The following is a 25,383-nucleotide window of genomic DNA, read 5'->3' as shown; positions in this document are numbered from 1 at the left end:
AACAAAGTACAGAAACAAACTCTCCTCCAGGAAGCAGAGTTTAACAATTGCCTCATTAACAAGAGCCAGGGAAGGACAGGAAAAGAGGGGAAGCCAAGAGCGGATTATTATCCAGTTCTAGACAGATGAAGCCCTTCAGCGTCTTCCCAAACAATCCCCGTAGTGTGGATTTGACAAAGTGGCACATTTAAGAGGGAACTCTCTCTTGCCATCAATGGGAGTCAGGCGCACCCGTAACTGAGGGCCAAATGCAGTCCCTGGAACTTGACTTTATCAGGAGACACAAGACAGAGGACAAGGCAGCTATAGCCACAGAGAATTAATTAAGAGCAAAAGCGACATCCAGTGAATGTAATCAATAGTCTGAACACTGATCTACATATCAACCACCATTGCTTTCTCCCCTTCTCGCCCTTTTAAATTAGTTACACGAGGGTGCCCTTACAACTCCTGTGTCAATAGAGATTTCTTTGCTCCTTGGCTTTGCTGAAATGACACATGTCTCCTATCGCATCTTACAAAACAGACCCTCGAAGGCCAAACACTCCGATGCCAGTCTGAGTTTCTGAATGGCTGGAATGTTCTGGGGGAGAATTTTATCAAGGGTTATTTATTGGCCTGGCTTTCTCCCTGGACATTCCTCTAGTTTCGTACGAGACTTATGTGCAAAGAAAGGTGCTTTCCTGCCAAAGTCCATACCCAAGTCTGTCTTTACTGGCTCATTTTGTTCCCTCTCCTTTTAAAATGGTCCCTTTTGGACACACCGTCAAACTCCTCACTAATTACTGCAGTGTTGCTTGCAAACAATAAATACTGGGTTAACCCAATCTTTCCAGGGTTCCTGTCTGTTTCTCAGAACTGTGTCACCCCGCGCCCCCCCCCACACATATCCAAAGCACACTGCAGTTCCCTTTTCCAAACCATGAAAACAATCACACCATCTTTATACAGCTTTCATTCCTACCAGCTAACAGTACAGGTCTCATTATTTTCAGGTTTCAAAGGCTTACCAGAGACATTGCTTCTCAAGACCGGGTTCGTGGTTAAGTCCTTTAGCAAAGATTCTGACTTCTTCTGGAATCTGTGCTTTGTACGAATCCCTTCTAAGCGGCACTGTGACCGGAGTGACTTGTCAGTCACTGCTGACCTCGGCCTGCTCTAGACCCAGCAATTCACCAGTAGCCTTTACTGCTTAAGGAAAATAGGATATTCTGCATCCTGGGCATAAACATGTGAATTCCCTATGTCCAGGACCAAAAGGGCAAAAAGGGCAGATTTTATCAACATTTCCTTAAGAATGAGAGTCTCATCTTTAGCACATGTGGATTTTCGAAGCAATCCGCATGTGAGATGCTGTGCTCACAGATCACATTGCAAGGGTCTGTGTGTGAACAGTTACGGACTGTCATTGGGTCTAATTGTACAGCTCTTACTGACAGCACACTCCCTTTGCAACGGGCGAGAGTGTGACTGGAGTAAGCCCCATAGAATCAGAGCCCAGCTTCCCGCTGATCGTGATTCCAACTATGAATAGATGTGGTTACAAAGTTAGCACCAATACAACCTCGGGGTAACCTAAAATATAATGATGCCATAATCAATGAAACACTGAAATGGAAAAAAAAAAGTGGTTTGTTAGGAAGAGGTTGATTTCTTCATATTCAGAAACTAGTGGGCAGGCAGAATTAAAAAAAAAAAAAGTCATGATAAAATATAGAATCAGTAGCTGACAAAAGGAGAGTACAGATTTGAGTGACCAAAAAAAGTTGATGAGACATGGAAGCGTTGCTACCCATGTTTCAGGCCCACTGGAAGCAGCTAGTGTTCAACCAGTTTGGTTTTTATATGGCCTTAAAAGATATACAGGTCAACTACGATTAATTATTCCAAAATTAAAAAAAAAAATTACCTGACTGTTGATCAAAACGTATGAAATGGAGAAAAAGGAAAAAAAAAAAAACAAAACCAAAAACGAACATACCATGTTCACACACAAAATAAAACCACTGTGTCGGGGACATCAGGGAAGGTGGAATATTATAACAACACATGTTACATTGTTATACTATCCCACCCACCTTAATGAAGAACCCTTGGGTGTAGCTACTCCGTAGCCCTTGGAATCCAGATTTCCTCCCACTTTCATGGTGTCACACGGCTTTCGCTGCTCGATGTACTCGTTCATAGTGGACTCCAGGAGGAAGGCGAATTTGCCTTTGGATTTTCGGACCCGAGCTACTCCCTCTGCGGTCGTCCGAGTGAACACTGACGGTTCTGCGGATCGCATGTAGGTCCACATCTTTTCGTACACTGCTATTTTTGATCTCTGGAGGAAATGCAAATAAAATCAAATTCAGGAGAGAAGGGAACAGTATGTTAATAGTGACTGAGCCGGACGAGGAGAAAGCCTTTTTAAAGTACCATTTCCTGGTCCTGCAACTCTGGTCTGCCTGGCTAACCTGTTCCTCTCCCGTCAGAAAACTGTTTTACAGTTAAGGACGTCACAGAAAGAGCAGACATTTAGAAGTGATATTGGAACAAGCAGGTCCCTCTGGTCATAGATGATTACCCTACTCAGCTGTCTAAAGAACAACGTATTATCATTATTTTTAAAGGTAGGATGTCATAGCGTGTGGGACATACAAAATCATGCCCGCTATCACAGTCACGGTAAACCCAGAAGGGGCCAGCTTTGCAAAACTCCCTTTAATTCTATGCCTGAATGATAACTGATAAGGAGTGCTGCTATACTGTTTTCATTTTTATCCTTTTTCATGCCTCCACGTTTTAATATGAAGTGTTCTAAGACATATTCGAAAGATGGTCAGATCAAGCCAGCAGCTGAGCACGTACCGAGGACCAGACATAGTGGGCTTCAAACCCAAACGTCCATAACCCAAGAGGCAAACGCTGGATCCAACAGACAGCCGAGGGCTTTTTCTCATAAAATCTCCAAACAGAATATCCACTGACTTTAAAGAGAAGTGATTACTCCTCCACAGTTATACAATAAATGCCATGGAGATGACAAGTGCCACCCAGGGACCAGGGTCAGGAAGGGCCTGACAATGCGGGGCGGGGGCACAGAGAGTGAGCACACTTATGGTCAGGAGCCCCAGGCGATAGATGAAAGTGACGCATCACTATACCCCACACCTGAGACTAATCTGACATCCTATGTCACCGATACTTCAAGAATAAGTTTTTTCCAAGTAAAAAGTTAGAAAAGCTGAAAAGAAAGAATGGAGATTCTTGTTTTCCTAGGATATATTTTGGAGAGTTAGTCTTTCTAATACCTTGACCTCAACCAAGGAATCTATTTAGTTCTGTCTATTTGGGCTCCATCTACTTTAGTCCCACTATTTAATTTACCTAGAACCTTCCGCTGGTCTCTGAATTCCTGTTCGATTTTTTCATCCATACAGACATTTTAAAGGTGAAAATACATCTAAATGAACTCAAATGTCCCCAGGCATGTATTTAATGAGGTCAAGAAACCTGCCCCCTGTCTGATGTCCGATTATACAATGGTACACAGACTTCTGTGGTGCAAGGGCATCTGTTCAATAACATAATGCTAAGATTTTGCATCTCGATCCAAATAAAAATTAGCGGACATTTCATTCAGACTTACATTTAAGCATGAGGGAAAATCTCAAGTAGCACGAATATGCATTTTATATGGACCCTCCTTTGTTTACCAGAATATAGAGTCCAGTAAGAGGTGGATCTTCAATAATCAACAAATCTCCTGAATAGCAAACTTAAGAAGACATGTTTTGAGGCAAAATCAAATGATTCGTTTAACCAAGAAAGAAACTGATAAATGTTGGATTTAAAATTTTGGTTTCAAAGATGGAAACTTCGTAATCAACATCCTATGTAACAGTAAGAGATTTGCATACTTGGACACTATTAAAAAACCCAGATATTCAATGTTACTGTATATTCAAATGCTGGTAAATATCATGATGGAAAATAGACATCCTTTATTGTCCTATGAATGTCTTCATGTTATTAACACTTAAAAATACTGCCATGATATAGAGCTTGTGGGTTATGTGCGCGTGTGTGCGTATATAATGATGGGTTAACTCTAGTTATAGAAATACTTATGTTAGGAAACTGCATACCAACTACTAAATGAAATCGCAAAGATTCTATGTGCGTCTAGGACAGAGAAGCATAAGGACTCAGCACCCGCAGCTGTGGGATCCACTAGGGAGGCCATGTCGCCGGGCCCCAATCAGTCCATCTTCAATAACACAATCCTCTTCAGAGAATGAACTCTGCCATTTTACAATGAGTTCCAAACTCTGAAAATCATAAACTGTCTCAATCACCAGATACAGATGTCCTTCACACTTATTCTGATTATTTCTATTAAGACAAATGTTGGTCAACAATGTCCTTTTGGTGTATAATCACTCTTCAAAATATACTGATAACTTAAGACTTTTACCTAAAAAGATACAGCATTGCACAAACATCGCACACTTTGTCATGTATACTATATTGAAAACAGAAGAAATAAAACATATTATTTGAATGGAAAATTTTTTGAAATTTTTGAAGAATATGAGAGTCCGGTAGTTATCTGGCAATTTTCCAGTTACTGTTTAGCATGTTACTTAAAGGAATTGGAACCACTAAACAAAACTAACACAGCAGGGTGGAAAAAGTATTTTTAGGGGTTGGTAATTAGGAAGATAATTTAATTACTCCTTTTCAAAGGAATAAAGTACCTTTAGGCCACTGATACTTTTTAGAAGTCCATTTGTATAATACTAATGTGAAGGAAATTACTGTTGCATTTGTTTATATATATTGAATTATATATATTTACCAGAAATGCAAAAGAAGTTGAATTAATTCCCTTAAAGTTCAGAAGAAAGAGGAATCCACAGTGTAGTTGGGCCACACTTAGCAAAACCTTATGTATAAAAGGAATTGTAAAGATACAGCACCCGGTGGAAAAGAGAGAAATAAAGCAACTCCTTCGGGGGGAAAAAAATCACACTGTCACTCTACGAATGTTTAGAAATTCTGATTCTGATTTCAAGGTGCATGACAGAGATAAGGTCACATTCACTTGGGGAAGGGAGTACTGGGGCATTCAAGTAGGGAAGAACTGGAAATAATATTCCCGTGCCTTATTTGTGACCACAAGAGGTGAGTGTTAAGGAGCGAGGGCAAGCAAAGCTTTGTAAATTTGATGAGACAGGCTAACAGGGAATTTCTGCAGTCCCAGAAAACTCCCAAACACAGTGATAATGGGATTCTAAGTCCCTAAAATCTTCAGCTGTAATTATCTTTTTAAAGATCAGGCTGGGGGAGTAAATACGCTGGAAGTCATAAGCCAAGATGATACAAAAGTCATCATTTTTTTGATATTAGAAAAATAATCTCAGAATTATTTCTTTCCTTTTTGTGAAGTTCAACATAGGAAACTTGCTGACTTAAAGCACTATTCTATTACTGAAAATAACTCTTGGACTTTTAAAAATGTGCTGTCCTTTAAACTGCTCAAAAATTAAGTATTCCCGCCTTTCCATTTTTTAATAGAAAACAGGTACAAATGTCAGGCATTCTAGTTAACATTAACATTGTTGCCAGGTCCCCGCTTCCAGCAGCTTAGGCAGCAAGGCCATGGTTTGCAGTATTTGATAATCTTCTAAGCCCTGAGATAGTCATCCACCTCATTTATGCCCCCGGTGGAGTGACGGATGACCACAGCAGCCGCGGTATGAAGTCGGAGCTGCGGGGCCCTTCAGTGCGTGAGCCTCAGGTGCACAGTAACGTCTGAACACCTCACCAGCAAGAGTGCCATCAGGGACAGGTCCGGACCGCCCTTCAACGCCTCCAAGTTCATGCTCCGCAAGGTGTACAGAACACAGAACACAGAACACACCAAGTTTCATAAGGGGGCCAAAACCAAGGCAACAGTTGCATTCGGATTAGTCCCCCCCTCCCCCAACGGCCTAGTTCCTTCTCCAGCCGATGTGTGACTGCAACATTTTTTGGAAGCATAGGTACGGGTCACTGCCTGAGGCAGTTTAATGGAGCTGATAGATGTACCATTACTGTGTTCCTATGAGAAAACAGTTCTGACAGGTACAAAAACACCCTTCACATTCCACTGCCTCCACCTGTCAGACAAAATGGTTTATTTAAACCAGGCCATCATCTGTGGGAGGGGAGGGAGTGAATTAGATTTTTATCAGAGAACCCACGGTTATGCCTTCCTGAAAGGGTGCTGCCAGGGAAAATTATTTTCTTGTCCCATTAGGGTTCAGACCGTTCTGCAACAATAAATACCTTATAAAAAAATCTTCCCATTTTAAAGCTGCCATTTTGGGGGTGTGGAGGGGGGGCAGAGAGAACAGGCCATGGTGATGGGCGTGGCCCGCAGGAAAGGCTCTGTAAATCCAGCAAGCAGCTCCCCTTCATCCTCTACTTCTTATCAATATGGTCTCTTATCTCCCTCACCAGATTTTAGAATTTGGAACACTTTTTAAAAACTCTATAAAGATTAGAAATAAACATTTTCTGTGTGCTCGATGCCAAAGAGCTGTACAGTGAGTTATTTCTGATTTTTTTTTTTCAGGGCATCAACATGACATTTCTTTCTCCCTTTATCACTCAAGGCAGAATGATGGACCTGCAAATATTTACCTTACTTACATGAAATTCTGTCACCACTGCTCGGTAAAATGCAAGTGTATTCCATTTTGATGCCTAGGCATAATGGTTTCTAGGCAAAGTTACTGAATTTTACTTACCTAGTTTTGGGTGGAAGGAGTCAGAAATTTACAGATTTCTGGCAAGGTACTGTAATTGTGCTAAAATGTGTTAGAGCAGTATACTTCTATCAGGAAGCTTTAAAGACTGGGATGCACTCAGTAAGTTTTAAAAATCTGGTGAGTTAAGTTTATCCATTGTCATGAGCATTACTTACAGTTCTAGAAAAATCCGCAAATATTTGTAATTATCCTAAATGTTTCATTATATCTACTAGCAAGGCTCTCTCTAAATTGTTGACAAGGACATGGTTCGCTGCCTGGTTTCTTTTGTAAACAATGTCCAATGATGGGTTTGACAAAACTTTTGATTGGTTTGTTCTTAATTCAGTATTATGTAAACACATGTAGTTAGATCCTCTTAAAAAAGAGAAATCTCTTATGAACTTCAAGTACATGACAGTTAAAGGCTGGCTTAAAGAGTAGGGTGTTTTGTTGTTTTTTTCATAGCTGAGTGGGAAGATGATAAGCATATACATTTGAATGACAATGTGCTCTCCCAGTACTGGGTTTTAAGCGCCCACTTACTTCAAAGGGCTGTCATTAGTTTTACATGAAAGCTTAGAAAACAGGGAAATAAAATTCCTGTCTCCTAAATTAGTAAACATCTAACCTGTAAGCAATTGAAATTAAATGTAAAATAACCTCATTATTACTTGGGTAAATATTTGTGAAATTGTCACTCTGACTGTCTTTTAATGTTATGGTTCTGAAGTCACAAAATGAATCCTTATCTCTGACCAGACATTATCAAGTGCATATCTCTGGATTTAAGTACAAGCAGAGTAAAAGAGTTTCACCAATCAAAAATTCATCCTCACAGTGAAACAAAGAACTATAACCCAGAAACTTTTAAACCCCCGGTAACCTGCATCCATATATGAAATGATAACAGATTGAACACTTCTATCTGTATAAAAGCAGAGAAATCAGCACACATAATATCTTGCGAAGGTGTCCAGAACTTAACAGTTCTATTACCATTACTCTGTGAGAAAGCAAATGTTGTGCTTTGAAATCCATTGTTACGGAACAGATTACAGACTCTACCTCACAGAAGGAAGTATAAGCTTCAATTAAGGTTTTGGGTTTCAAATGTGGCAAGTTAAATGTATTCTTGAGACAAAACAAAAAACCCTTGCTTTCATTGTTATGCCCTTAACCCCCAAGCATATCTAAATTATAATCTTCCCAGACGCAGTATCATCACAGCATTATCAAAACTGGAACCTTCTGGATAAGTTACACTCTAAAGTTGTCTTAATTACCTTTTTGTTGTTACTTTTCCCCGGGGTCTCTATTGCAATGTGAATAAATCAATTAACTTTTACAAACTGAAGTGATTATAATTCCCAAGTAGAAGTATTAGCATTAAATATAGCATTACTATTAAATTTGCAAAACGTACAAACAGCTAGAGCCCATAATATAATGGTTGGCAGAAACTGCCTGAGTTTCAAAATTATGAACATTTCATGGTTAGTTTTTCCCTTAACTTACTCTGAAGAATTCTTTTGTTGACCCTGAATCCAGGGTTCCATAGGCAATTTCTGTTTGTTTGGCCAGATCTTCTGCACTTTCTATGGGGGAGACCATTCGTTCAACCGTCAGGAAAGCGGCGAGGTTAGCGGTGTAAGATGATATAATGATGAGCGTAAAGAACCACCAAACACCTCCAACAATTCGACCTGAGAGGGATCTAAACATGGATAAGAGAATGCACATTTTCCTTTCTCTAACCAACAAAGAAAAAGAAAAGAAATATCATAAATTCACAGGGTACGTTTAAAACCACGATGGCAATTACAGTTTTATCTTCTGTCTACTCCAGAATGATTCTATCTTTCTGTACAATCTGAGCTGGGCACGCTACCTCGAGGATATGAATGCCACTGAAAATATGGAAGATGTTCCCTTTTTATTGTGTGTTTCCAGAAGCGTGGAACTTAATGCCTTTCCCCCAGGTACAGGAAAGGAACACTTACTGAAATTCACTGATATATCCGCCCCACTTTACGTTTTAGCATCTCTGGAATTGGGGTGTAGCCTACAGGTGATGAGATAAACACACTCGTGTGGCTTCATCGGCAGCATCACTGATCTCTTTGTGGTACATGAAACAGCAGTGCGTGTTACCAGCGGGCAAGGTCTCAGATTTCATACAGATGTCCTTCCGAGAGGACTTGCAATGGCTTTCAGACGGAGCCCTGCCAGGGCAGGTGGGACACCCCGAACGGGGTTGGACCAGATGAGGACTCAGACTGGTCTCAGAGTGACCACGCTGGGGATTGTTTTGTCTGTTTGATATTTCATTTCTGATCTGAGCTGAGGATGGGCTATCTCCAAACACATCTTTACTTTCTGCCCTAAACAGGTTCTCTCTGCCATTGCCAACACGAGAGCACAGCGTGTGACTTCTCAGTGCACTGGGGGATGCCATTAAAAAACAGACACTAAACCTCAAAAAAAAAAGTTCTTTCCACATCCTTTCCCTGGTATCAGGGATGTGTGGGTAAGGTGCGTGCAGAGGAACAGTGAGGATGGAATGAATAAAAAATCCAGGTAATTTTATCATTGATTTCACTCCCTGGGACCATCAGACTTCAAAATTACTAGGACAAATTGTTTTTAAACTTTTTTTTTAATGTAAGAAAAAAATTTCCTATTTTCCATGACATTTTTAACTTTCAAATTCTCCCTTCTTAACCATTATTATTAAGTAGCACCTGACAGTTTTAACTTAGCACCTGCTTCATCCTGGTTTTCAAAACTATCCCATGACTTGCTTTTGCTTTCTCTTCATTTGATTAATTAAGAGTTACTGACTCAGTTTTCTATGTTATTGGAATTTAAACACATTTAGAGTTTTCTGGGACCTTAAGGAACACAACTGCATTGTGCCTAAAATGTCTCTTTTTGAGAAGGCACACATTTCTTTAAAAAAATCTGTATATTTGCGTTGCTAATCTAAGTCACATATTTAAGTTCAGTTCATAGCCTTCTCCTACTTGCAGTTATTTTTTCTGTGGGAGAAGGTTGGTATTTTTCTTGCAATAGGAGACTGGCTGCATTTCTGGAAAATGACTGAAAAGGTCTTAGTGGCATCCAAAGTGAGCATGACTCCACAGATATTGAAAAACATGTCTATTAAACTAACACCGTCTTGACATTGCTGAGTTTGCCCACTAACTAAGCTTACTTAGTTCATGTTCTGTTACACAGAACAACAGATATTTGGTACCTAATATACTGACTCAGGCGTCAGGTAAAGTCTACAGCAGAAATCCCCCATAAGGTATGTGGGGTGTAAACTGAGGTCAAAATTAACTTTTATAAAAAGGAAACAACAGCAAGAGTAACGAAAAATTCTGATTTTGAAAAGGAGACAAAATGAAAATGAAATCTTAGTCTGACAATTCAGATTTTCATTTCCACCTGTCAGACCACTGAAGGCCATACTAACACTATGTGATTTTGGAGACTGCGGAGCGGTTGCATATGTTACTTCTCCGCTGGGAAAGTTCATCTGTATGATGTGTCCACATCTGGTGCTAACTTGGAAAAACTGGCCCCGGTGGCACTCAGATTAATTTGGGAATTGCACCTTTCTCCCCTCCCCCAGGAGAACAATGTGCGGAGACAGCCTGCGCAACACCGAGAATGACGGCGCAGGGAGGAAGCGAAGCGTTTTCAAACTAACCTGGGTGAAATGTCACATCCTTGCTGCATGAAGGCGCCCAGGGAAAACCAGAGGCTGTTGAAGATGCCGAACTCATTGGGAGGCTGGTCGCTGGGCCCTTCCTTTCCATCCTCTGGCTCTTCTGTGTGCCATTCATACGGACTAAACCTGCTGACTAGGAATAAGACCACACTGACACCAATGTAGGCAAACACTATACACATCCAGATCTCATAGGCCAGAGGGTCCAAGAAGGAAAACACTCCCGGTTTAGATTTCTGAGGCTTCTTGATCATGATGGATATGCCCAAACTCATGAAGGGCTTAGAGAAGTCAATGACCTCCTCTCGGACCAAAGTGATAGTCAGAGGGGCAATAGCAATCTCTGCTTTCTAGAAGAGAAGAGACACATGAAAACACACAGGTTAATGCACTCCATGAAGTGGCTGGCACGGGGCCGATCCACTCAAAATTAACGAGTTATGCATCCACTCTACATTCTGAAGGGGAAGGCCAGCAGCTAGCTGAGTATGAACGGCGATAAACTGAGGGTGAACGGTAGATTGTTTTCCCAAGAGAATATACCCTGTGCAAGTGCATGAAATATTTTTATTGGTGCTGGTGATTAGATGAGAGGAAGAGACGCAGGGAAAGAGTGGATAGAAGCAAAAATGTACTTGAACTCAGATAACTGTCTTCGTCTTTAAGCACATGGGCCGGGCCAGAGGATGAGCCTGACCGGACTTCCCATATGGCTGGATTTCTCAATTTCTTGGCCGGAATGGCCATTATGTTGCAGTGTTTTCTGTTTCATTTGGAATGGTGCCACTGACTCATTACTTGGCCGTCCTTAATATTATGAATGCAAATTTCAAACAGCCCTTTTTTATTCCTTTCCAGTTGTAGGAAAACCTACCCTACAGTCTGTGTTTGTAGCATGGAAGACACCTGCTGTTTGAGGACATTTTCCAATCCAGAGCACACACAAAAATCTGAAAATTGGCATTTATTTCTCCCTAGCCACATACTTTGATTTTATACTCTGAATTTCAGCGTTCGGAAAACAGTGGATTCAATTCTCAGCTCTTATGATCTGTAAGACACCAGTTTCTGTTTTTGTTCTGTGACTCGGCCATTTTTCCAAGCCCATTTTCCATGTCTCCCCAGTGAGGACACTTTTGTGTTTGCCTCATTGCATCACTGTGATTCTCTCTTTTGGACAATTTAATAAAATCCTAGTGAGCATTTACTGAGGGACTATATATCTGGCTCTGAGCTAAGTACTTTAAACGGCCTCTCATTTAACACTACGCTAATCCCGTTTATCACTGTTTTCTAGATGATGGAGCTGAGACTCAGGTGTACACATCACGGCCCGTCTTGATCGGGGCTCGCGTGTCTTCCATCAATCACGCCATCTCCAAAAGTGAATGGAATAAAGGGTCGTGAAAACACTGTAAACTGTTAAGTGATCTGCAGGTACAAAAAGGTTATTTGATTGTTCATTTTGAAAAGAACATATCTGGCAGTAAAGGGGAATCGGAAACACGGCCAGGCATGCTCCTGGAGAGGCTGACATCTCCAGGAATTCCTAGAGACCCTCAGGTCACTGGCTCACAGGCCAGCCGGCAGCTCCATCCCAGGGCACTGCGGTGGCTAGTGCGGGGAGGGTACAGCAGCAACGAGGCTGCCCATTGTGGGGCTGAGCACTAGTTCTGAGAGTCCTCTAGGGGAATGAACTTAGCTTACCTCATGAACGCCCACATTTATGAAAGTCAGACTCACCGCTGGGAGGTTATCATTTTTGCCATTTTATTATTTACATAATTTCCATTAGACAAGTGATCTAACTGGCTACAGAATAATGAGATGTAGAAACAGAATGACCTCCGTTCCCTTCACCTGCTCCTGCTCGTTCTTCAGAGAGGCCTGCTGGACGTGATTTGAGCAATCGTACTTCTCTATTCTGAAACGGGGTAATACTGTTTGCAATTTCTTTACTCAGAAAGTTATGATGAACTCCTTTTCGTCTTATCATACATACTAAGAATCAAAGATTGCAAGTATTTGATCATGGGAAAATATCACAATGTGCTCAACCTACTTATTATTTTAGGAGAGGCTTATGCTGTTTCCAGGTTTACACAATTTCCAACTTCGATGATGTTAACATCTTTGAAGACAAGCCCCGGTATATTCCGTAACCATTTAAGATGAATTTCTAGAAAGGGGATTCTCTGGTCTAAATGGGAACAATCCTTGCAATGGCCACGATACGTTTTGTGCAACTTTTCTCCGGGAAGATCATGCAAATTTCTACCATCATCAGCACTTGCTGTGTGGAGAGCAAGTGTGGAGAGCACTTGCCACTAGGAATGCCGGCCAGCCACATGTACCTTTATTCTCATCCATCTTTGCCAATTGCTCCACGGCCAGCTAGATCTCTTTGCAGTAATCTGAATTTATTTTTATAAAACATTTATTTTATAAAACAAATAGCCATTTTTCCCTATGCCACAGCTTGTCATACTCTGCCCCTATTTTCCATATGGTATATTCACTTTTTACTTACTAATTTGTAAATGCTTTTATTTTTTTTAATTTTTTTATTTTTTTTTTAAGATTTTATTTATTTATTTGACAGAGAGAGATCACAAGTAGGCAGAGAGGCAGGCAGAGAGAGAGGAAGAAGCAAGCTCCCTGCTGAGCAGAGAGCCCGATGCGGGACTCGATCCCAGGACCCCGAGATCATGACCTGAGCCGAAGGCAGCAGCCTAACCCACTGAGCCACCCAGGCACCCTGTAAGTGCTTTTAAATATATTCCAGAAATAAATTTTTATTTTCCATACATGTTGCAAATATTCGCCCTATTCAGTAATGGTTTTGTTTACGTAACTCAGTTCACAGTACTCCACTGCAATATAGGAATATTTAATTTTGTTGTAGCTATATGGGACTATCTTTTTTTCTGTTTTCAGCCTTCGGTTTCATGCTCAGAAAAATTCTTCTCATATGATGAGTCTCAATCAAACAAATTTTATTCTTGTACTCAGAACTGCTTTCAGCTTTAGTTGGTATCGTACGTGATGTTGGTCCACTGTCGCAGCACAAATGAGTAAGGCAAACTGTCGCTGATGGGAAATGCCACCTTTTGTGAACTAAGCTGCTTGGTGTTGTGTTCTTAGGCAAAGTTGTATTGACACGAGTTACCACCGATAAACGAAAGCAACATGGAGAGAAATGGAGGTGCCTCCCGCTTGGGGAACAAGGGGTGAGGGAAAGTGAATGCTGGATCAGGGTGGTGATGGGAAGGTCGAAGGGGACACTTTTGAAGTCTGAAAGTCGTGTTTTGAAAGAGGCCAGTGAAACAGAGAAGATACACCTGGGCTTTCTCTGCTCAGACTGGAGATGTTACATCATGGGTCTGGTTCCACGATCTCTCAGCGACTCCCGGGGGTCGAGTATCTCCTGCAAGAGCTGACTAACATTTGGGTTCTCAAGACCGGAGCGAGGCTCAGGAGCCTGCGCTGTGACCCAGACCACAGGGAACGCTGGTGCTCGCAGGACCCGGAAGGTGCGTGGGGAAATACTTCCCTGGATTAAAATCCATGCACACGAGTATGGCAGGGGCCAGCAGAATGCGCACAGAACACGGCGACAGGACTTGGACTTGGTGCACGGTGGCCACAGGCAGGAAGGACATGAGCAGCTGGGGGTGGGGAGGAGCGTGGTCCTGTGCTCTGGGGCCACCACCAGCTGGCGTGCTGAGGCCATGCGTGTGTCCCAGAACACTTACTCCTAACAATGCCAGTAACAAAGTGTGTGAAGAATAAAGAAGCAGTAATAATAACAGGTTCAAAGTAAATAATTTTACTTTCTAATGGGCTTTGTTGGATAGGAGAGAATGGATGGAGCTTTCCCTTGGGCCCTGGACACTGGGCATTTGTTCTACGGATTAGCAGTAAGAAAGCACAAACATTAAGAAGTGCAGACTTGACAGACACCAGGATGAAAAGCACCAAATCTGCACAAAGTATTGAGTCATGGAAGGTTCCTTTTGGGAAAACGTCAAGTGACAGAAATGAGAGAATCTGACCCCTCGCAAATGAACTGAGGACTGAATACGCTGCGTATTAATAAGCACTCTGCTATCTTTTCTGAGAACTGCTTGACCTTGGGACTCTGTGTTACTATGACAGGTGCTATGGCTGTAACTCTTGGTTGATGATGCCAATCTCTGAATAGCACTTGTTTCCGTTACTTAAACAATGTGGTCAGAGCCCTTGCAAAGGGGTGAGGTTGGGCTGCCCAATGGGCATGGACTCCGGAGGAGAGAGATATAATAACTGCTGTAGGAAGTTACTCAGGTTAGTCACACCATACATGACTAACTGGTAATTCAAGAAGGATTTTTGGAGATGAAATACCCAATAGTGTTTTCTGAAGGAAATAAATTACTTTAGTTCACAAGTTTAGTTCACAACTAATTACTTTAGTTACAAGTTGAATAATGTTTACATTTATAATCTATATATAGTCGGGGCGCCTGGGTGGCTCAGTCAGTTAAGTGGCTGCCTTCAGCTCAGGTCATGATCCCAGGGTCCCCCCTGATCAGCAGGGGCCTTGCTTCAACCTGTCTGCCTGCTGCTCCCCCGCCCTCCCTTGTGCTCACTCTCCGTGTCAAATAAATAAATAAAATCTAAAAAAAAAAAAAAATCTACTTACTGTCTCAAAAACTAAAAGTATTACCAAAAATTTAAAATATTACCAAGGGACACATGGTTTAGGAATCCTTTTTTTTGGAACTTAAATCTCACTATCAAACCGTTTGTGAGCACTGTGATAAAACACTTCTTGATTTTTTTAAAACTGCAAAATTTTTCTTCACTTAGGACAACGAACTAGTCAGTTCTTTTTAAATGGATATAAAACGAAATGATTGTTCTTTAATGCCAAACGATTTCCTCTTCTGCTGAGGTTATAGCTACTGTATCAGACTGGCTGGAGAAAGTATGTGGCTTTGGGGTCTGAAATGCAGGATACAGAATCGGGAAACTATCCACTTGTAGTTCAGGCTTGGAAAGGGAGCCTCTCTCCAGACTCCAGTTATGCTCTCCATCATTCCATCCTTTTTCACTTTTAGGGAAGGAGGACTCTCATGTAATGATTTCAAAGAGGTCATATGAGGAGGATGACTCAGAGAGTGTGCTTTGAAGGTGGAATCTGTGAACTACGGATTGGCTTACAGGACACCTCCAAATACACTTCAGGTGTGTATGACTTATCGATTATTCGATGACTACAGCTTACTGTAAGCTCTGGGTTTGGCTTCTGGGTTCTGGAACTACAGCGCGTTACCAGCATTTGGTAACTGCCGGTTTCATTTTGATACTTCGCAGGGATTGCTGACGAAAACGATCTTGCTCTCATTCAGGCAGGAATGTCTACATTGAATTTGCTCTTGGCTATAAATGTGTATATTCAGCATCCGGTAAACGGAAGGGTTTGACATGTATGCGTGTGAGGCCTGCTATGGAATGCCTTTGGAATACGGAATTGCATTTGGCTACGCCTCAGAAAATTATGGCATTGCATAAAGTTTAAACTTACCGTGTTCAGCGGAACTCTAAGAATCTCATATTATTGCTGAATATTTTAGAGATGCTAAAGTAGCTTAATGATTGCTTTATCAATTATGTAAATGAAATCTACCAGTAACCCCAATCAACAGGGACATAAGTAACTAGTTACAATAATGTCCACCTTTATGCTGTTGGGGAAAATATGCTCCTTCCATTATCAAGTAACATTCATAGTAGATTTGTTTTGCAGTTCTTTTTTTTTTTAATTTTATTTTTAATTTTTATTTATTATTTATTTATTTATTTTTGTTTTGCAGTTCTTAAAAACAACATGGCTATGGTAGAGCAGCATTAGGTTTTCGAGAATTATCATCACAGACACTGAAGTCAATTTTTAAAAAAGATAGGACATCATATCCCAAATTTTTATCTTTCCTGATTTTGAAATTATGAGGTGTTAGCTTCTCTCATTATTTGGGAATTGCACCATAATGAATTAGAGAAACATCTGAACTTCATATATGCCTCTTTGAATGTAACCGCAAATTTGTTAAAAAAAAAAAAAAAAGTTAACAGGTCTTAAGAAATGGATATATGCCCAGGTGATAAAAACTTTCAGGTTTATACAAGTAAATCCTTCAATAAATTGATTTGCTTACCCCATAAACAAGTTCGCCTACCATCCCATTCCAGATTTTTGTGTCTGCATCCCTTGCTCCGTACTTTCCATCAGGGACAATGGCAATTTTATACTTGATACCAATATGTTTTGCAATTTCAGATGCCAAATCTACACAGTATCCTTCATACTTGTCATTTCCTTCAAACATTTCGTGATTTTTCTTGTACATAACATATGGGGATTCCTATAATGAGAGAAGTAGAACTGTAAAGGAGAAATTACAAAACATTCAAAAATCTTTATGTAACTTTTCAGCTGCAGAATTTGACAAGATTATATTTAATATACACACTGATTTTGTGTGGCTAGAAATCAATAATAAAACAGATGAATTTATAAATACACTAAGGAGTATATTCAGTTGCTTTATGTTGGGTACTAAAAGGGAAACCTTTAAAACAGTTTTCTACCCAGTGACTGTTACATACCGAGTACAGTGACGACGACATGAAAAGTAGGTATTAGTAACTGTCAAGGGAAGGATAAGCCTATCATCTTTGGCAATGAAATTAGTTATTTCTAAAAATAGCTCATGAAATTAGAGACCAACTAGTAGCTATTCAAGGTCACAGGTCTCCATATTCTGCATCTTTTTTATTCATATTGAACTACAATCTCCTTTAGCAAAGGAGCTCAATGATTTTTCTCTGCTCTCTAGCATTTCGCTGGATGCCCTTTTCAGAGCAGGCACTAGCAAGGTTCAATGAAGAAATAAACTCATTATTTAAAACATTTTACATACTTATTTGCCTTAAAGTGGCTTTCCTAAAACTGTCCAGTATTTTTGGCTTTAATGAGGGTTGTGGTTAATGAAGTTTTATCTATTATAAAATATGTCTTCAAAGAAAGCTAATAATCCCCCCAATTGTGATAGTCACACACTTCAAGTGATATTCCTGTTTAGTTTTTGAAGTAAGAAAGATAGAAAATAGGATGAAGAATTACTGTGAAAATCCTTATAAAATTTACAGACTTACTTGTGGCTAACAATAACTAGACAGTTTTTAGTTAAAGCACACACATATACACACACATGCACACACGCACCCCTAAACCAAACCATTTAAAGGCCATGAACTAAGAGACACATTAGCAAGCAAGCCCCTGATTTTATAAATGGAGCCTAAAGCCACCAAAAGATAGGTCTGGTGAAAACATGCAAGATAGACCTGCTGGTCACACCTCAGATTCGCAGACAAAGGAGTGGCCACCTTTAGCCACAATGTCACTGAGATCATGCATTTATATTTTATAACATTGTAACATAACATCCACTGAGTAATTTTCACACCATATTCTTCTCTCCCAGCACGTGTATTTGGGGAAGTTGAACTTGCTCCTAAAACTCTAGATTAGACAGTATTTTACTTTGCATAACATCGCAGTATATACAGGTTCTGATTTTAAGTACTTTATAAACATAGAAACTACTTTAAGAAACTTAATAAAAATGTAAATTGCATGATCTATAACTTTCTCATCGGGATGCCCTAAATAACTCTACCATGGGCCATTGTCTAGGGCTGGTCCTCGAATAATTCTACCTTAGGCTAACATAGTCAAAGGACCCAGAACTCTCTCCTGTCTTTGAAATTGATGCAGGTATTAACACCAGACTTGGGTGAAGAAAGTTTCTCCACCTATAAAGTTAAGATAACTAATTGCCTCTTCTTCAGACAGACGACAATTATTTAGTAGCTTATGGAAATCATCCTCCAAATATAAAGGGTTTTGAAAATTATAAATGTGGTGAGTTGTTGCAAAGCAGTGTCAATGCCTAAGATATAAAATACTAGTAGTTAAAATGAACTAATCCTTACGTTCTCTTTTTCTTGTGACAGCTAATTAAAATTCTCTATATGTAGAGAAAAGCAAGATCCACACATTTGTAAAATGCTTAAAACTGTAACTGAAATGGCTGTATAGTTTTCACTTACAACTTTCACTATAATAAACTTTAGAGTTTCGCAAAGTTGTACAACTATGGCTCACATGCAGTACTAAGACTGAAGGTCAATACTAAAGTGTCTGGAATACTTGAGCACTTAGAATTTCAGCCCTCAAATCTATGTATGACAGTATTAGCTTGTGTGCATGTTTCTTTAGCTAGAAATCCCTCCTCATTTGCTCAATTCCCTCTACATTATACAGTGAACAGTTTGCTTTATTAAAAGCTGCACTTATATTATGTACTCAAACATTTACTAAGCACCCACTGTGTGCCAGGCAGTTTGCTGGAAACTAGGGGGTACAAAAATAAGTAAAATGTGCCTCTTGTCCTCTTGTGATTAAGATTACAATTCTTTGCAATAAGGATAAAGGAGTAAGAGTGAGGGGGACAATCATAAAATACAGGAGTGAAAAATAAGAACAGCTCTACTTATTTAGGGCATGCTCTGGATCAGAAATCATGCTAAGTTCTTTAATTGTGCCCTTCACTTACTTTTCACACTGATATTTTGAGGTAGGCACTTCCCTTTTGCAGGGGGAACATTTAAGTCTCAGAGAGGGCAAGTAAATTGTTCAAGTTCACAGAAGTAGCCAATGTGGGAACTAAATCTGTTGTTTGAAGTATCTGGAAACTGTTGAAGCTATCAACGCATTTGTCAAAATGCATGCAACTCTTCGAGATTTCATATGATTTAACCAGGGAGGGGACAAGTTTAAGGAAACAAATGTCTGTATTATGTGTAAATGATATACGTTCTATGAAACTGTGGGTACACAGTGTAGATAAAACCTTTCCCTATCTCCTCATATCATCTGGTACCTATAAGGCACTCCATGAATAAAAGAGATTTCCTGGCACATCACCGCTCCCTAAATGGGAATACCATGGTGAAGTAATTACTAAGTGCGAGGACATCTCTTCTGAAATAGACATCTGTAAAACTGAATAAAAAAATGTATTTGGTGTTTTCTTTTCTTCTTTTTTTTTTCAATTCCCTTTTTGGGCAGCATGGGCCCATCAGGGTCTTTGCTTTCCTGCCAAAGAGACCAACAAAGACTAGAAAACCTTCAGCTTACTGAAGACGTTGACTAGAAACTGAGCCAGAACGTTTGTATAACCAGGGGCATGTGCAATTACCGAGACTCAGATGAGCGAGGCATGCAGCGTGAGAGAAGTATGACGGTCGCGCTTGGGGACGTGGGGGAACAGGCCGAGAGAAAGACCAGGCTTTTCTTGGACAGAAGCTCTCCTGGTTGCTCGGCTCTCCTCACTTGCCTCAAGTGTGTCTCATTTTGCTTTTCCTGCATATTTTAATACAAGTAGCAGATCCTAAATGTTCTCCCAACCTCCTCCTTTGCACCAACCCAGCCTGATAATTTTGCCCACAAGTAGCCCTTCTGATCTGCATATTTGGGAAGGATTTAATACAAATGTTTGGGGCTACTATGGGTGAAGAAAATGCCAAATCTTTTCAATATGATAGAAAATGAGTCCTAGCCAATCACTGAGGAGGATTTGTGGGGCATCTTCGGTAAGGAGCCCTTATGGAGTTCAGGTAAGTAACTGTGAATAAAAATGGAATGATCAGAGGTGTGGAAAATAACCTCTTATTTCTGCCCTAAAAGTCTAACCTACCATCCTCAATATCAACTACTGTGCTCTGTGGACTGGTAATTCCTCAGAAGTTATTTTAAATGCATTACTTCTTAGTGATTATGAGTTTATTACTAACATTTCCATAATGGGTAGTGTTCCACATCTGCTCTGCTATTTCAGGAAAGAAATCAATCTCTGTCTAAACCTGCTACATTAGGGCTTGCTTAAGGAAATGTTTGTGTAAATGAAGTAAGATGATTTTCAATCAATAAAGTATTTTCCTACTGAGGATTTTTTCAGATTATTTGTATTTAGCAAAACTTGTTGAAATAGATACTTATTAGAAAGGCTTTAAGATTTTCTAAACAAAAAATATAATGATTTCAAATACTATCGAAAACAGTTAAAGTAATAAAATCAATAATATTAACCAAAGTTATTTGCTGTGTGTATATTTGCCTTTCTCCAAAGAATCTTACTGGATGCAGATAATTTATCCCATGGATAAAAATTTGTAAAAGGAGAATTAACAGGTTATTATTCAATTCAGAGAAAAAAACGAAATTGGATGGCTCTACAGCTTTAAAATTTATTCAAAAGAAGGTAATTCAAAACTAGTTGAGTACTTAGTCCTTTGGAGGCAGGTGTATGCATGGGGAAAATTAATATTTAGTGCAAGGAGGAAAACAAGTGTATCTATTTTTGTATATTTATGTACATAGGATATAAAAATATATGTGTGTATTATATATGCACATGTATACATGTGGAGGGCAGCTATAAAATTCTACATAGAGAAGATAAAATATCAAACATCTAATGAAAAGGTGTAAGAAAGTAACCTCTGGAAAGATCAACTATGATAAGTAAAACTGCTTTCAGGTTTTTAACATAATTCTAATACTGCAGGGAATACACGTGGATTTATGGAAAATCTTCCTAGAGGATTGTTAACATTCACAAGATGGTAAGAAATAGCTTCTTAACTGAGCAATGCATCATAAGCATCGTTTAGCTTCAGTCATGAACATCTGGGGGGAAATGGGCTCGGCTGAAATACTGCTTTATCTCTCCTCTTCCAGAGAGTTCAGCAGCCAGAAGACTGAGATTACAAGTCTCCCTCTTGCACGCCGCCTTCCCCTCAACCGCTGAGCCAATGCACACTGCACGACTCGGATCTGGCTTCCTTCAGCGGCTGACAGAAACTATTACTGAGGATGGAGAAAGTTAGTAGGACTCACAGTCTCATATACAATTATAGCTTTATCAAATTTTTAGTCACTACGTCTTAAAGACAGAAAACAACATCTGAACTCAAAACTTTAGACCTTTCACTCTTGTAGTCACGATCTCATGGGAGGCAGCTGCCGGTGGTACTTTTATTTGGAATTAGCCAAGCAAACAGTCAGCATGACCGTCTTCAGGTAGAATAAATGAGACATTAAAATGAAGACCATGTTATTGATATACAATACTGTCAGAAGAAAAAAATAAATTTCAACAGTACAGGAAGCTGGAGCCCCATTTTATTTCAGAATGATATCTAGTCTACCTATCTATTGTTTGTTGTCTGCTTTCTTTCACTGGAATAGAAACTCATTTGAGTGCAGGACTGTTGTCGGTCTCGTTCTCTGGCATGTCCCTGGGCTTACAGTGGTGCCCAGCACACAGCAGACGCTTAATAAATATTTATGGATGAATAAATGAATTTCTCAATCAATTTTATTTAACAACAGCATATATCATTACAATGTGTCAACATATAAATAACAATATACACCAAGGAAAGACAAATGGGAAGAACAACAACGCCATATCAATTTTGATCAAAGTGCGTGATTTCCAGGGTGGCACCACTCTCAACCTTGTGTGTCTAGAGGGCTGTCTTGCACATATGAACGATGTCAAACCAGCTCCGTCTGTGTTGGGAGTTTTCAGCTGAATTTGGGAGATTATTACATGCAGGTGACAATACCTCATTTGTCTACAAGGAATCATTATTTCTTTCAACGTGAATGAGATGTGGAGCTTCATAGGTCCCGGACGACCATTTTCAACAAAGCAAATACAAGGAACACGTTTAGGGAAAGGATTCTGGTATTCTTTTTTTAATTACTGAATGATTACGCAATTGCAAAGCCCAAAGAGGTATTATTATATGAAGATTACATTTTTATACAAAAGACAAATACTAGTATTGCACTATTTTGATAGCAAAAATATTGATGATATCATTGTCAAACAACAGCTTTACAGAATATTCTTCGTATATAAAGGAAACAACTAATTTCTCAATCATTTTAGCTGTTTTGGTAGCATGCTTTCTGAAAACCAGCCATGCTTGCAAACTGATTCAATATTTTGGTTTTAAGAATTCTATCTCCAGCCCCCTTAATAACAGGGATGGAAAGAAGATTCTCTACATTGTACCTATAATGCACATCCAGACACTTTATTTCACACAGAACAGGCAAAATTGCAAAAGACCTTTAAAGAAAATAAACTGGGCATATTCGGAAAACAAGCACATAAATTCATAGATATTTACTTTTAGAAAACCTTCACTTGGAATTGGGGGTGATGTAATTCCAGCTTTATATACAATGACCTTATTTCAGGATAGGGGAATTGCTTTGTCAGAATTGTTAAGTGATTCTCTTTCAACATCTATGTATTTTCTTGAGAAACATGAGGATTAATTCTTCTTTTGTTCTAGTATCTCAGAAAAGTCACAGAACTTAAAAAAAATTTTTTTTTTGTTTCTGGTAATCCAGAGTTGGTCATCCAAGAAGAATCCCACATGAAAAATTAAATTTACTACAGGAGAACAAGACTTGAGCCTTAGTTAGGAACGGTCGAACAGCGTGGAACTCATTTCTTTCTTGATCAATCTCTTAAAATAGGATTCTTCATCAGAGGCTGAAAAGAGGAGGACTGCACTGAAGTATGACTTTCCATTACTGTGTTTTTTTAGGAAAAGAAATATATATGTACATATATACTGCTTTTCAAGTCCCATGCAATCATTACACAATTAAGCTAGAAGGAGTGTATTTTGCACTCTTACACAAAAACTGCTGTCGGTTGGCTTGCATTCTAAAATCAAGTTCCCATCAAGTCTCAGCGGAGTAACATGGCACAGAGGCTGCTCACTGCAACATATGAACGCTTCTCTCTGGCATTTTCATGCTTTGACCTCAGTGCCCAAACTTTTGGAAATAACTTGACGTTACTAAAAATCAAAATTACATAAGCTAAAAGCTAAATAACATAAAGTATTTCCACTTTATTTAGAGTAAGGGCTTTGTAAGTAATTAAAAACGTGTTCTGCCTAATGAGACGGAGCTGAGGCTATAGGTCACCGATTGTTGATCTCCTTCGACCAGTGTGCCCTCAAAAGGGCATGCTTGACTTCGACTGGGAAGATAATGTCTTTATGATCTCTTTGAAAACATTTCCTTAACATTTAGAGTTGTTTTCACTTTATGACGTGACAGAATGGAGCAATCATACTTTCCTTAAGTCTTAGAAGTCTGATAAATTTATTGTGTTTTTATCATTGGTCAATGAGAAAAATAATCGGTGCAGAACACCATTTTCACATTAAAAATAGAGAACAAAATTTATTTCTAAAGCATTTAGTTGTATAAAACATGCTCATTTAAATCTTTACATTCATAGCCCCACTATTATAGACAGACAATGCATATCATTATTCAATGATTAAAGTCCTTGAAAGTGATCAGTTTTAACACTATCAACTATTATTACACTGATGTCATAAAAAACAGCGTAACAACAATAATGTGGTGTTTATCACCACATGTTTTTATGTGACTGGTTGCTGAGTCTTCATGTTCATTCTTTTGTCCTTTGGAATGTTAGCATTTCATCCATTTCTAACTAGGGTGTGACAGTTTCCATCTTTAACATCTGAGCGTCTTTCCAAGAACAACATTGCAACAAAAGATAATACAAATGAAGGTAATGAATGTATTCAAAGGTCAGGGCAAACCTATTCAGAGCCTCAACAGACTTTTGCAGATCAGAACACCCGTGTTGTCCCAGCTGTGATGCAGCTCTCATGCCATTCACCAAAGCTGGGGACTTAAAACTGCCTGTGGACAAGACGGAACAGCATAAAGCATAGACCAAAACTTACCATAATTGTGGTTACAACCACCGTTCTGTTCTCAATAGCTGCTGTGTCATTGCCAAGAGTGGGCACATCTTGAATCAAGACCAATTTATCCATGTCATTCCAGTAACCGACCTACCAAACAGAGAAAATTCTTGAAAACACATTTTAGAACAGTTTTCTCTAGTTCTTTCCGGAACCATCAGGGTATTAATAAGTAAGCAAACAAACTTAAAAAGGAGACAAAAAGGAGGCTCGGGAAGCCTTCTGAATTGATGATAAGCCAGATACTGCCTAGTTGTACATTTGGCAACTTTTCAATTTACAGTCTTAGAGCAGCCAAAACATTGGGAAAGGAGATGTTCCGAAAAGAATATGGATATAGACAGAATACCATTTTATGTCGATCCTCTCTTCTAGTGGGATTGACTGGCACCCTCTAAAATTAAGTTACATGATTTTATCAATGATGTTACAGGTTTCACCGAAAAGGGAATATGTACAGGATATTTTTAAGCAAAAAAGACTTGCATATATAAGGCAATATAGAAAGAATTTGGGGGTTTTACATACCTTAGCCACTGGGTAAAAAATCTAACCATTTCTAAAATGCTAAATACATCAGAGGTTAATATTAATGAATAATATTTTCACTTGTAAAGATGACACTTAAATTTGTATTTTTAAAATTTTTAAGTTCTTATATTACTTTCTCACTTAGAGGAGAAACAAAGTCCTTTCTGTAAAATATATTTAGCACTTAGTTAGGTACTTCACAAAGTAGTAAACTCTAATGGGGTCCTAAAGGAAACTGAGGGTTCTTTGTATCGTGCCGACTACTAAGTACTAGGAATGGCTACCACTTAACCGCTTGCTCTGGGCAGAGTCTAAATATGCATCTAAAAGTTTACAGAGCCTGTGTGGTTCAGTTGCTGAAGTGTCTGCCTTCAGTTC

General features: G+C 39.4%; 1 protein-coding gene across 9 annotated transcripts in view; it reads right to left on the bottom strand.

Annotated features, from left to right (window-relative positions):
- GRIA4 (glutamate ionotropic receptor AMPA type subunit 4) overlaps nt 1–25,383 on the bottom strand; it is a 378,736-nt gene that overhangs the window by 38,196 nt on the left and 315,157 nt on the right. For 8 of the 9 annotated variants that reach the window (XR_006605952.1, XR_006605953.1, XM_004764438.3 and 5 more), the window contains exons 10-14: nt 24,454–24,564; nt 16,722–16,928; nt 10,501–10,871; nt 8,301–8,499; nt 2,079–2,326 (exon numbers count right to left, since the gene is read on the bottom strand). Coding sequence is in view for 7 of the 9 variants with exons in the window: in XM_004764438.3 (XP_004764495.1) it covers nt 2,079–2,326; nt 8,301–8,499; nt 10,501–10,871; nt 16,722–16,928; nt 24,454–24,564 (1,136 nt within the window). In the remaining 2 variants the exon portion in view is untranslated. Of the gene's footprint in view, nt 1–2,078; nt 2,327–8,300; nt 8,500–10,500; nt 10,872–16,721; nt 16,929–22,006; nt 23,211–24,453; nt 24,565–25,383 lie in introns of those variants that run through there. The other variant, XM_004764445.3, reaches the window with a different exon arrangement.

The sequence above is a fragment of the Mustela putorius genome, unplaced genomic scaffold (assembly GCF_011764305.1).
Source record: "Mustela putorius furo isolate JIRA1106 unplaced genomic scaffold, ASM1176430v1.1 tig00000198_pilon_pilon_pilon, whole genome shotgun sequence".
Lineage (NCBI taxonomy): Eukaryota > Metazoa > Chordata > Mammalia > Carnivora > Mustelidae > Mustela > Mustela putorius.
This window is presented reverse-complemented; position numbering and strand designations above follow the sequence as displayed.